We start from the raw sequence: 12,062 nt of genomic DNA on the forward strand, positions 1-12,062 counted from the left end.
CGTACACTGTTTAATGCATTCAAATGCTACACGTTCATAAAAGAGACAGAGAACAGACACTAGAGGGGAAATGGCTGTGTAAACACGGATGCAAATGATACCGGATCCCAAACTATCCGAATAATAATGGAAGATTCACTCCTATTTCTATAATAAAAGTAAAATGTCATTGGATCGCTCCGAAAGAGGAAAAGGCGCTTCAGTGGAGATGCACGCCCCTTTGTCTATCCAGCGCGGTAAAAAAAAATGTAGAATTCGTATTGCATGGCCGGGTGCCCAGGGTAGGCGGAGATTTTAGACCATTCCATTGGTCCTTCCGTGAAATCTCGAGTCACTCGTAGGGCCAAGAAATGCTCAAGTCATACCTTTCATGTCCAATCAAGTCCTTAATAATAATGATCGATGTTCTTTTACCCAATCATCACAAATCAGAGCATAATTGACAGCCGTTTCGATCAATGATATTATAGACCCACCCACCGAAGGCGGGCAGATATTCTACCGGAAATGCACATTGTTTTTCATCGTTCTAAAGGCATGCACGGTAAGTGTGCTGTTTTAAAGAAAAAGTGAATATCCATAAAAGATGTGTTCTATTAACAGTTGCACACATGATTGAGACATTGCGCGAGTATTTTTAATACACTGGCATTTGATGATTGCTTTAGCAATTACCTTTGCTGTCCTGTATTTTGTACAGACGTGTCACAGACTCCAGTCCAGAGACATGACATGAACTGGACTGTGGACTAGATTGCTAACTCGCTAACGTTAGACCATGAACGTTCCTTTGAATGATTGAATTTGTAACTAATTTTAACGTCTCGAGCTGTATTCAAAACGTTAATCCATGACCACGAGTACCATTTTTTGATGTTACTGATCAAATTGCTTTATCCACTAACGTTAGCAAGTTATCTGCCCACCTAGCTGGCTTGAAGGTAAAACGTGTTCTTTATGGTAATTGGTGGCCTTGTTTACTGAATAAGTGATTGATAGTCACATTTAGAAACGTTCTGCTAACTTAGCTAGTTAGCTTGCTAGCTAACTATATTCTAACGATAGCTAGCCAGTGCATCCCGATAAAACAATTTAGCTGACAAACTAATTACTGTTTTGCTGCCATGTTTTCTGTCCCTTTGGCTGATTTTAGATTGAAGGGTGAATGGAGGCAACACAGCTGATCGATGACTCAATATTGGAAGAGTCAGAGGAGGAGGATGATGGAGAGAAGCGAGGAGAGCCACTGGCCAAACTCAGGGTGTTAAAAAATAAACACATCACAGAGACTGGTGAGTAGAGCCCAGTTATGTCCCCATCCTTTCTATAATATTTTAGCCTTTACAAATATGCCTAGACTTGTACAACATCTCGCATTACTGGCATGTTGTAGCATGCATTGCTTTCCCTCTTACTTTGTTTCATCAACACAAGATTTGAGATATTCAGCAGGTAGTCTAGTGGTTAGAGCGTTGGGCCAGTAACTGAAAGGTTGCTGGATCGAATCCCCGAGCTGGCAAGGTAAAAATCTATCGTTCTGCCTCTGAACAAGGCAGTGTTCCTAGGCCATCATTGTAAAGAAGAATTTGTTCTTAACTGACTTGCCTAGTTAAATAAAGGTTAAATAAATAAACAATATATACAAACTTGTTTGTCAAAGTGTTTCATGAAATAATTATGTCAGTTTATGACATGTTTATATTTGCTGCTAAAAGCAGTATTTTATTGATACCCCCCCCTCCCTCCCTCTCTCTCTCTCAGAGTTGCCTCTCTACCAGGGAGAAAATGTGTTGGGTCGAAACCCAGACTCCTGCTCCCTGCCCCTCGTGGCCAGCTCCGTATCCAAGCAACACACCATCATCTCCATCTCAATGTTTCGTGGCAACCGTCATCACGGCAACGTTGCCGCCATGGAGACAGAGGCTTTAGTGTGGGACCTGGGCAGCATGAACGGGACAAGGAAGGGCCGGACCAAACTGACCCCTCACGTCCGCTACGCACTGACCGAGGGAGAGTGTGTGGTAATAGCTGACATCCCCTGCCAGTATGTCTCTGTGGACCAGAGGGGGGGACAGGGGCACATGCAGAACCCGACAAACACACACTCTGGAAAGGGAAGGAGGTCAGGGCCAGACAGGAAGGCCCAGCTCAGAGGAAGCCCTAGCGGCCAAGGTCTGGGACGAGAGACTGGCACACCGAAGACTGAGAGACCGACTGCGGGTAGAGGAGTTAATGGAGAGATGGGGGCACCGTCGTTGACTGAGCTGGGTGGAAAGGGTCAAACTCTGGCCAAACCCCTGTTGTTTGAACAAACCCCCACACAGCCTGAGAGGACACTGGTGCCTGAGTCTGACTCCGATGGAGAGCGAGAGGGACGGAGAGACAAACGGGGAAAGTACTTTGGTAAAATTATGTTTATTATTTCACTTGCTGTAATCTCAACACATGGTGCTCTGATCAAGCTTTGTTGCAGTGTTTTGTAAATATCTATTTCTTTCCTTTCTATCTCTCTCTACCTTTCTTTCTCTACCTCTCTCTCTACACCTCTCTCTCTCTTTCGTTCTCTCCCTTTCTCTGTTAGTCTCTGATTCTGACTCCCACATGTCCAGTCCCACCTGTTCTACATTCCTCAGTCCTACAAACAAAGTCATTCCAGAGAGGTAAAGTTCCCATCCATCCATTCATTTACACTTCAGTAACCTGATATCATCACTGAAAACTTAAATATTGAATTATATTTTAAACTATAAATATATATTAGAATACAGTGGGTGTTTGTATTCCGTTGTATTCAAAGTGAAGTCACCTTTCCTTGTATGTCTAACAGTGAGGAGGAGAGCCCCATCACTCCCTCCTCCTCTGCTAAAAACAGACCCAAGAAAGTAGTGAGCTTCAGTGAGGAGGAGAGTGACATGGATGGACCGAGACAGCAGCCCAGGAGAAGAAGAGCCCAAGTGATAGTGGACGACAGCGAAGAAGAGGAGGAGGGGAAGGAAGGGAAAGAGGCTCTAGGAGAGAAGGAAACTGGCAAAAGGACAAGAGGAAAGGAGGATGTGTCAGTGGTGAACCAGGTCAGTCAAGCTGAGAGAGATGGACCAATGGTGTCTACAGAGGTCAAGTTTAACATGGACAGTGACACAGACGTAGAGGGAGAGGAGGAGATGGGGCTGTCTGCACCTGTAAACGCTGTTAAGCCACCAGCCGCAACAGAACCTCCTACTACAGACTCTGACCCAGGCCAGATCCACATGGACAGTGATACCGATGTGGAGGAAGGGGATACTATGGACGGTGACTCTAAGTTAATGCTAACTGCTGCCGATGTGGAGAGGAAACCAGTAGATTCTGTCCCAGTGGTGCAGCCAACAGAGATACACCTGGACAGTGATACAGACGTGGATGATGAGGATGATGATGATGTTGTTGTGTCGGACAGTGCTACCAATGTTACCTCCTTCGTATCCGATCCGGTTGAGAAACCAGACGGTTCTGGCCCTGCAGTGCCGCCCGTAGAATTCCACCTAGACACTGACACAGATGTGGAAGAGGAGGACACAGACACACATTCCAAAACAGTTCCAGAATCAGATTCTAGTGGGATCAGAACAGGGATTGCTGGTCACCAGGAGATCCTTTTGGACAGTGATACTGATGAAGAAGACAACCCTTTTGCCCCTCCGGCCAGCAGCAGAACAGCGGAGCTCCTTAATCCACCCACCAGTGTAGGACCTGCAGCTGCTGCTCCTCTGGAGATCAGGTCTGACAGCGACACAGACTTAGAGGAAGACGCCACACAGACCATGAACCTTCCTCCTCCTAATGTCGCCACGGTAACGGAGGACGCGGTGTTAGCGTTGCGACAGGCCGTGCTTCCATCACCCACAACAACGACAACCGGTGCTGTTACCAAGACAATCGCTCTCAGGTCATCTGCTGACACAGATGCTGAGGAGGAGAGGTTGGAGCCCAAACCCCCCCGGTGTCGGCCCCCAGCAGGGATGGTCCCGGAGTCGGACCTCAGTGAGCCCAGTGACTTCAGGATGGACAGTGATACGGAGCAGGATGGACCAGGGGAGGCAGGCCAGGGACACACTGGAGGTCGGCTCAGAGAGGGGGCAGCTGGCCCCGGGCTGCTCCCCCTGGGGGGTTCCCCTGGCCCTCATCAGAAGTGCTCTACCCCTTTGGCATCGTCAGTACAGGAGGAGATGGAGACTCAGGCCTTCCTCAGTCCCTCTGACCCCTTCAGACGTAAGTCATGGATTGTATGGTTTGCATCTTAAATCACACCCTGATTCCTATGCAATGTACTGCTTTTGACCAGGGTCCATAAGGCTCTGGTCAAAGGAAATTGACTATTCTTTTGTTTATGTGTAACTCTGTGTTGTTGTTTTTGTTGCACTGCTTTGCTTTATCTTGGCCAGGTCGCAGTTGTAAATGAGAACTTGTTCTCAACTGGCCTACCTGGTTAAATAAAGGTGAAATAATAAATATAGGGAATAGGGTGCCATTTGGGACACAGCCATGGACTTTGACAAGAGATTATACATTTCCAGTGGAAACTGTGAATCTGCTGTGTTCATTTGTAACCTGTCTCTATCTTTCCTCCTCAGACCCAGCTCTCCCTCCTGTGCTGAGGCCTACAGCAGCATTGTTCTGCTCTGCATCAGACAGCCAGGAGGACGATGACTTTGTGGTGGCTGAGACCCAGTCATTTGTGTTGGAGGCCCATAACCAGGGCCATCAGAGCAGCCTTCCAGTGGAACCCACCCTGGATGCCACGCAGCCCTACAGTCTGGAGCCTTCCTTGGGGGAGGACCGGGAGGAGCAGCCCAGCCGAGGCTCCTTCCATCTGGGTCTGTCAGACAGCAGCCACCTCCACCTCCAGGCCAGGGACCAGGCCTCAGAGAGCACCCAGGCATTCAGCTTCCCAGATGGGGATTCTGACCTGGAGGCCACCCAGACCTATGGATCTGGAGGGGGGAGCGAGGAGCCTGGCCTGGGCCAGAGGTCTGCGGTGTTCGGGAGGAACAGGCAGGTGGACTTTGCCGTGGAGGCAACACAGGCTTATGCTGCCCAGCCTCGCAGTGACACAGAGGAGGAAGATGAAGAGGAGACGCAGCCCTTGGAGTTCCCCACCCCGTCTAATGTTGCTACGACTGAAACCCTGCCCAAGTCTGCCTATGAGGAAGAGGACAGTGAGGAGGACGAAGATTTGGTTGGGGCCAAGCCCCTGACCCCAGTAAGGAGAGGGAGATCTGGAGGAGCGAGGGAGAGGGAGGAAGAGGAGCAGGAGACCCAGACTGGTGAGGTACTGACCAACCAATACCTCTCCACAGCTCAAACTCTGGACATGGTCCAGGAGAGTGATGATGAGGAAGAAGCCAAACCAGACTCGCCCAGAAGAAGACGGCCCCAAAAACAGACAGTAGACGAGGAAGAGACACAGACTGTTGGCTCCTACCTCTCCACTGCTGAAACCCAGCCCATGTTTACTGCTGCTGCTGCTGAGGATAATGATGATAATGAGGAGGAAGAACTCAAACCTCCATCACCCAGAAGGAGGGGAAGGTCCCGGAGAGGGAGAGTAGAAGAGGAGGAGACACAACCTAGTGAGTTCCTCACCAGCTCCCACATCTCCACCGCTGAAACTCAGCCTATGGGTACTTGTGACACTGAGGAAGAGAAGGGGGAGGACACCAAAGCTAAAGGACAGGCTCAGAGAGGGCGAGGGAAAGAGTCGGAGGCTGGGACAAGTGGTGTCAGCAGTAGAGGAAGAAGAGGAGCTAGAGGAGGAGAGGAGGAGAGCTCTGAGCCTCTGAAAACGCAGATGAGAGGGAAGGGGAAGGCTGTGAACACCGCGGGAGGGAGGAGAGAGGTGTTGCCTGAGGAGGAAGAGAGTGAGAAAGAAGAAGAGGCAGAGGTGGTTGAGCAAGGGAGGAGAGGAAGAAAGAGTGTGAAACAACAGAAAGAGGGAGAAAAAGAAAGACTTGAGGAGGAACGGAGAGAGGAGGAAGAGGGAATAGAGAAGGAAAGACAAGAACAGGCTGAGAAGGAACGGTTGCAGAAGGAAAAAGTAGAATCAGAAAGGGTTACGAAGGAACAACAGGACCGAGAGAGGATGGAACAGGAACTTAAAGAACAAGATGAGAGATTAGAGAGGGAGAGTGTGGAAAGAGAAGAAACAGAAAGGATGGAGAGAGAGGAAAGGGAACAGGAGGAAAGTGAGCGGCTTGAGAGGGAAAGGAAGGAACGAGAAGAGCAAGAAAGACTGGAGTGCGAGAGGGTAAAAAGAGAAGAGAAGGAGAGATTAGAGGAAGAAAAAAAAAGAATAGAGAGGGAGAGGAAAGAAATAGAAGAGAGGAAAAGACTGGAGAGGGAGGAAAAAGAGAAGCAAGAACGATTGGAGCGAGAAAGCAGGGAAAGGGAAGCGCTTGAGCGATTGGAGAGAGAAAGGGTGGAGAAAGAGAGAATAGAGGGAGAACAAGCAGAAAAGCAAAGATTGGAGAAAGAGCGTAAAGAGATATTGGAGAAAGAAAAAAGGGAAAGAGAAGAGAAGAGAAAACAGGAGAGAGAACTATTGAAGAAGAAAAAGGAAGAGAAGGAGAGAAACCTGAAAGAGAAACTGGAGAGGGAGAAGAAGGAAAGAGAAAAGAGGGAAGCCGAGGAGAAAGAAAAGGAGATAAAAGAACGACAAGCGAAGGAACAAGGAGAAAAACAAGCAAAGAAAGACGACGAAAATGAGCCAAAAACATCCACGAGAGGCCGCAGAGCAACCACCAGGAGAACCGTCACGGTTCCACCCACAACAGAACCACAACCTGAACTTGATATTCTGTCCAGCCAACCAGAACCAGTTCCAGCTAGTATAACTAGGTCTCGCTCCAACTCTTCCAACTCTGTCAGCTCTGAGAGATCCAGCATAGGCACCCTGGGGAGCAGAGGGAGAGGGGGGAGGAAGACCACCAGCACCACAGAGCCAGCCCCTGGTCCAGACAACCCCACCCGCAACAACACCAGGAGAAGGACGTTGGTCGGGACGGTTGTGGCTCCCCCTGCTGCTGTGGAGGTCACAGTGCAGGACATTCTCTCCAGCGAACAGTTTGTTGCCAGGAGAACCCGCTCTCGCTCCAGCTCCACCAACTCCCACAGCTCCACCAACTCAGTCTCCACCTGTATCGTGGCTAGCGTGAGCTCTCAGAGCAAAGGGAGGGGAGGAGGCAGAATGAGGAAGACTGGAACAGAGTCTGTCTCTCCCAGTAACAGGCAGAGTGAGCAGCCTCCAGCCCCAAAGCCCACAGCCAGAGGCAGGAGAAGCCAGAAAGTAGAGGATGATGGTCCACACCCTGAGATTAATGAGAAGGCTGATTCTCAGGAGGCTGGTGGTACCACTAGAGGGCAGAAGAAAACAGCCAAAACCAATGAGCCAGACCCTGTAGTAGCAGATGAAGAAACCACTCCAGCCCAGGTAACAGAGGACTCCCCCGCTCCTAGAGGGAATGGAAGAGGCCGGGGCCGAGGCGGACAGAGAGACAACACACCTGAATCCACCACTACAACAGCAGGAGGGGACACTCCAAGTGAAGAGGGAGTGGAGTCTAAAACTGGTGGGAGAGGGAAAGGGAGGAAGAGGGGGCTGGAAGAGGAGCAGGAGAACAGTGGGTTCAAGGTTCCCCGGAGGAAAGCTAAGGTTCAGAGGGGAGGGAGATGCAGGACAGCAGAGGAGGAAGGAGAGAAAGAGGAGAATCCTGCATCCACTCCAGCAAAGAGGGGCAGAGCCTCCACTGCACATGTGAAAAAGATAGCAGAGGAGGAGAGTATGGAGGGACAGAGTGAGAAGATGGAAGAGCCTGGTACTGTGCAGAGGAAAGTCCGAGGCAGGCAGTCGACGGTTCAGATAAAGAAAGAAGAGGAATCTGTTTTGGACTCTAATTCTGTGGTAATGTTCTCTCTCCATCTGCTCCCTTCTGATAGACAAGCCTTTGAAAAGCTATGCACTCAATTTCTGTCCACACCCAGCTCCACTCTCTTCATACACTGACTCAGTCTTTTCCCACTAGAGTAATGGATTTCAATTAACATCATTCAGTGACTCCCAAGGCATCTATCTCTCTTTCTCTCTTTCTCTTTCTCTCCCTCAGCCATGGGAGTACACTGGCATCTCTCTGTCCATTAGGAGTACACTGACATATTTGCATAACAGCCCTAGTAATGAATTAAGTGGTTCAATGTGCGTAACTGTCAATTTGTATACACCCTGTATTACTGACTAATGATACTCTCTCTCTCTGTGTCTCTCTTTTTTCCTCTCTTCCCCCTCTCTTTCTCTCCTCCCTCTCACTCTCTTCCTCCTCTCTTCTTCCACCCCCTACCCCTCTCTGCTTCAGGTGCCCCAGACCCCTACAGGTAAGGGCAGAGGTAAGCGTAGGGCCCCTGTGGAATCATCACCGCTAGCCAGGACCCCTCGCTCCACCTCTGCCTCTCCCCTGTCCTCCTTCTCCTCCTCTGGGACACTGGGCTCAGTTAGGGCCGACACACAGTCCTACAAGGTAAGGTAATGGACATGTGTGTGTTTAGTGTCTGTGTGTGTTTAGTGTCTGTGTGTGTTTAGTGTCTGTGTGTTAGAGCATTAAATCTCTCTGATGCACAGTTGTGTATGTGGGTTTTGAAAGCCCTCCCTTCCTCTGCCTCTTACTCTCTATCCTTCTCTCTCTCCTCCTGTTATTCTCTCTTTGACCCCTCCTCTCAGGTGTTGTTTACAGGAGTGGTGGATGAGGAGGGGGGGAAGGTGGTGTCTCGTCTGGGGGGCAGCCTGGCAAAGGGCGTGGCTGACATGACCCACCTGGTGACTGACAGGGTCCGACGCACCGTCAAGTTCCTGTGTGCTGTGGCCCGCGGCGTGCCCGTCGTCACCACCGATTGGCTGGATAAGGTTAGTCCCCACCCCCCCACCAGGAAGTGAAGATGGACCTGAAGATTGTAAAATTAGAATGCACATCACTGTTATGTGTAATGGGGTGTTTGGAGTTCTTTCTGGAAGTGCTTTTGTACAATTGGGGACAATTTTGTACAAGAACTTCTGAGACATTTTTCTCTTAGTATAATGACTATCTGATCATGGTTGGCGTCAGAGCCTCGTTTTAACCTCAAAACCTTCCCCTCTTTCTCTGCACTCTCTCCCCCCCTCAGTGTGGTAAGGTGGGTCGTTTCCTACCTACTGACAGGTACCTGGTGAAGGACAGAGAGCAGGAGAACAAGTTTAGCTTCTGTCTGGAGGAATCACTGAGGACTGCCAGCACCCAACCTCTACTACAGGTACACACACACACTCTCCTCCATCTGTCCAATTCATCCCTTTATGTTTGTGTGTTAATGTCCCAACTCTGTGTGTGTGTGTGTGTGCTCCCCGCTGTGCCTCCCATCCATGTTTATTCAAATAGGCAACACACACACACCCCTAGGAGAGCGCAGGCGCTAGGCAAATAATGACTCACAGGAACCCAGGAATTGTTCTGCATACATACATTCTCCTGAATCATTTAGATGGGTTTGTCAGTGTGTGAACAATCCACACTTCCCAATGGCCTCCTTTTATCTACGACTACACACCATAGACTGTTGAAAACACACGACACACTAAAGCCATGTCCTGAGAATATGGGTTTTTGTATAATCAAATCAAATGTTATTTGTCACATGCTTCCTAAACAACAGGTGTGGACTACTGAACTGCTTACTTACGGACCCTTCCCAACAAAGCAGAGAGAAAGAAAATAGTTAAACATGTAATAATAAAAGTAATAATAGATACATAATGAGTAATAATAACTTGGCTGTACAAGGACTACCATTCCCTAGTGGATGTGCAGGGGTACGAGGTAGATCTATACATACGGTGCATTCTGAAAGTATTCAGTCCATGACCTATTCCACATTTTGGTATGTTAAAGCCTTATTCTAAAATAGATTTTTTTTTAAATTATCATTTCAGTCTACACACAATACCCCATAATGACAAAACAGGTTTTTAGACATTTTTGCCAATGTATTACAATTTTAGAAACTGACCTTATCACAAGCAAGCTGCATTAACTGTTAATGTTGTGGTTGTGTTCAATGGGCAGCTCTCCCATGAACTCAGTTCTGACTGAACAGCAAGCAGGCTATTATCTTATCTCCTTTTTACTTCCTGTTTATAAAACTGGCTTCTTAGCCTTAGTGAACACACTGATTTGTAAATTTAAAGGGGAAAATGAAACACCAAATAAGAGCATGCCCTCTCCTCTCTCAGGGTTATGAGGTCCATGTGACCAGGTCAGTGTTGCCAGAGCCAGCCCAGATGAAGGACATCATCGTCTGTAGCAGAGCTCGCTTCCTCTCCACGATGCCCTCCACTCAGAAGGCCCAGGCCCGGACCCTAGTGATATCGTGTGGGGAGGACTGGTCTCTCTGTGCTCCTGCTCTCTCTGCTTCTCTCCCCGTCCTCAGTGCTGAGTTCCTGCTAACTGGTATATTACAGCAGAGAGTGGACCTGGTAACCCATGTCCTCTCAGCCCCTAAACCCAGGGCCCAGCCAGGAGCCAAAGGCCAGGCCAGGGGGAGGAAGAGAATATAACAGAAAGACCAAACTCACCTGGGTGTTATTCATTAGTGCATACTGTAGCAAAACCATATGCAACAGAAAACAAACACTAGTGTTTCCTATTGGACAAGTTCAGGTAATCCCTCCCTGTTTTAGTCTGTTTTCTACCGTTAGGTGAATATGACCCTGTCTACAGGGCCAGGGAGAAGGCATTACAGTTCCAGAGAAGACCACAGACATATGGCACCCGTGTGTGTGTGTGTGTGTGATGGCATAGCATGCAGCACCCACCTCCACCTGTATAGAGAACAGTAGCAGGTCCAGGCCTCAGAGGAGTGGTAACTACAGTACTACTCCCCTGGAGGGGCTGGAGACCATTAGACACCTGAGAGAGGGGAGAATGAGGATTTGGCTGTACAAGAGACAGTGGCAGCATCCCAAATGGGACCCTATTGCTTACTTTTGACAAGAGCCCTGCACTATGTAGGGAATAGAGTGCTATTTGGGACACAGAAGTAAAAGGCTGGTGAGAGGAGACATCCACCTGTATGACCAACTAGACCACATAGTTGAGAATGTATTCACTCAGATAAGAAGACAAACAAACCCAAGAGATGGAAATATATTCCTATGTTTATGAGGGTAGAGAGAGAATACATGATAAGAAATGCTCTGAATAGATTTGTGTTCATAAAAAAATATATAAATATGAGTTAACATAGAGAGAAGAGACGGAGTAATAAGATAATTTACTGCCTATCCCAGTCATTTATTTTATGTCTCTTCCTCTTTTCCTGTCTTTCCTCCCTCTCCTGATCCTTTATCTATACTGATTAATAGCCATCCTCTCGCCTTTGTATAAAGATAACAAATATATATATTAGTGCCTATTTTACGAGGATAATGTTGAATATACCAGATATCTGTCTTCACTAGCTGTGATTGCTGAAGGGACATGTCTTCAATCTTAGAGAAAGGACTGAACTCATTGTTTTAATGCTGCTCATCCATCTACATCTTTGTATGTCTAGGAGTTAAATGTGTCTTTATTTACTGACCAATAAACCTTTTGTACTGAACCTCTGAGTGATTTGTTAAATTGTGTTTGTATTTTTGGGGGGTGGGAATTTCTTATGCCATATGTTTAGATGTTGTATAATATTTTGGCTACCTGCCATTTCATTAAGTGTTTTTAGGCCAATTAATGGCAGTCAATGGACGAATGTTTACTGTGTTCTGTCACTTCATTTAGGCATAGTCTGGGCTTTGGGATGTTTTAATACATAATAGATATACTCGATTGAGGTTGAACTAAATCCCTCGACACAGCCTTCACTTCTACCTCTCAGCTGAGTAGCCTTTACACAATGCAGCTGTTATAACGTTTTGTTAAAGGAAGATAAATTCCTTCAGTTAAAAAGACAAACAACCAGCAATCATTGCCTTGTGTTGATAAAAGGTGAGGTGCACAGGTGAGCGAGTC

General features: G+C 47.9%; 1 protein-coding gene across 3 annotated transcripts; it reads left to right on the plus strand.

The window, feature by feature from the left end:
- The first annotated feature begins 479 nt into the window (after positions 1-479).
- Positions 480-11,658, plus strand: LOC139573552 (mediator of DNA damage checkpoint protein 1-like). 3 transcript variants are annotated; one of them, XM_071397141.1, is made up of 10 exons: positions 480-544; positions 1,154-1,292; positions 1,762-2,403; positions 2,582-2,660; positions 2,828-4,248; positions 4,611-7,936; positions 8,385-8,546; positions 8,747-8,929; positions 9,187-9,312; positions 10,289-11,658. In XM_071397141.1, the coding sequence occupies exons 2-10, from the start codon at positions 1,166-1,168 to the stop codon at positions 10,610-10,612; spliced, it is 6,390 nt and encodes a 2,129-aa protein (XP_071253242.1). In that variant the 5' UTR covers positions 480-544; positions 1,154-1,165; the 3' UTR covers positions 10,613-11,658. The 3 variants fall into 3 exon arrangements, with proteins under 3 accessions (XP_071253242.1, XP_071253244.1, XP_071253243.1); XM_071397143.1 differs by having other exon boundaries at positions 8,394-8,546; positions 10,289-10,748; XM_071397142.1 differs by lacking the exon at positions 480-544 and adding an exon at positions 608-941.
- Positions 11,659-12,062: the final 404 nt, after the last annotated feature.

Source organism: Salvelinus alpinus, chromosome 4, assembly GCF_045679555.1.
Source record: "Salvelinus alpinus chromosome 4, SLU_Salpinus.1, whole genome shotgun sequence".
Lineage (NCBI taxonomy): Eukaryota > Metazoa > Chordata > Actinopteri > Salmoniformes > Salmonidae > Salvelinus > Salvelinus alpinus.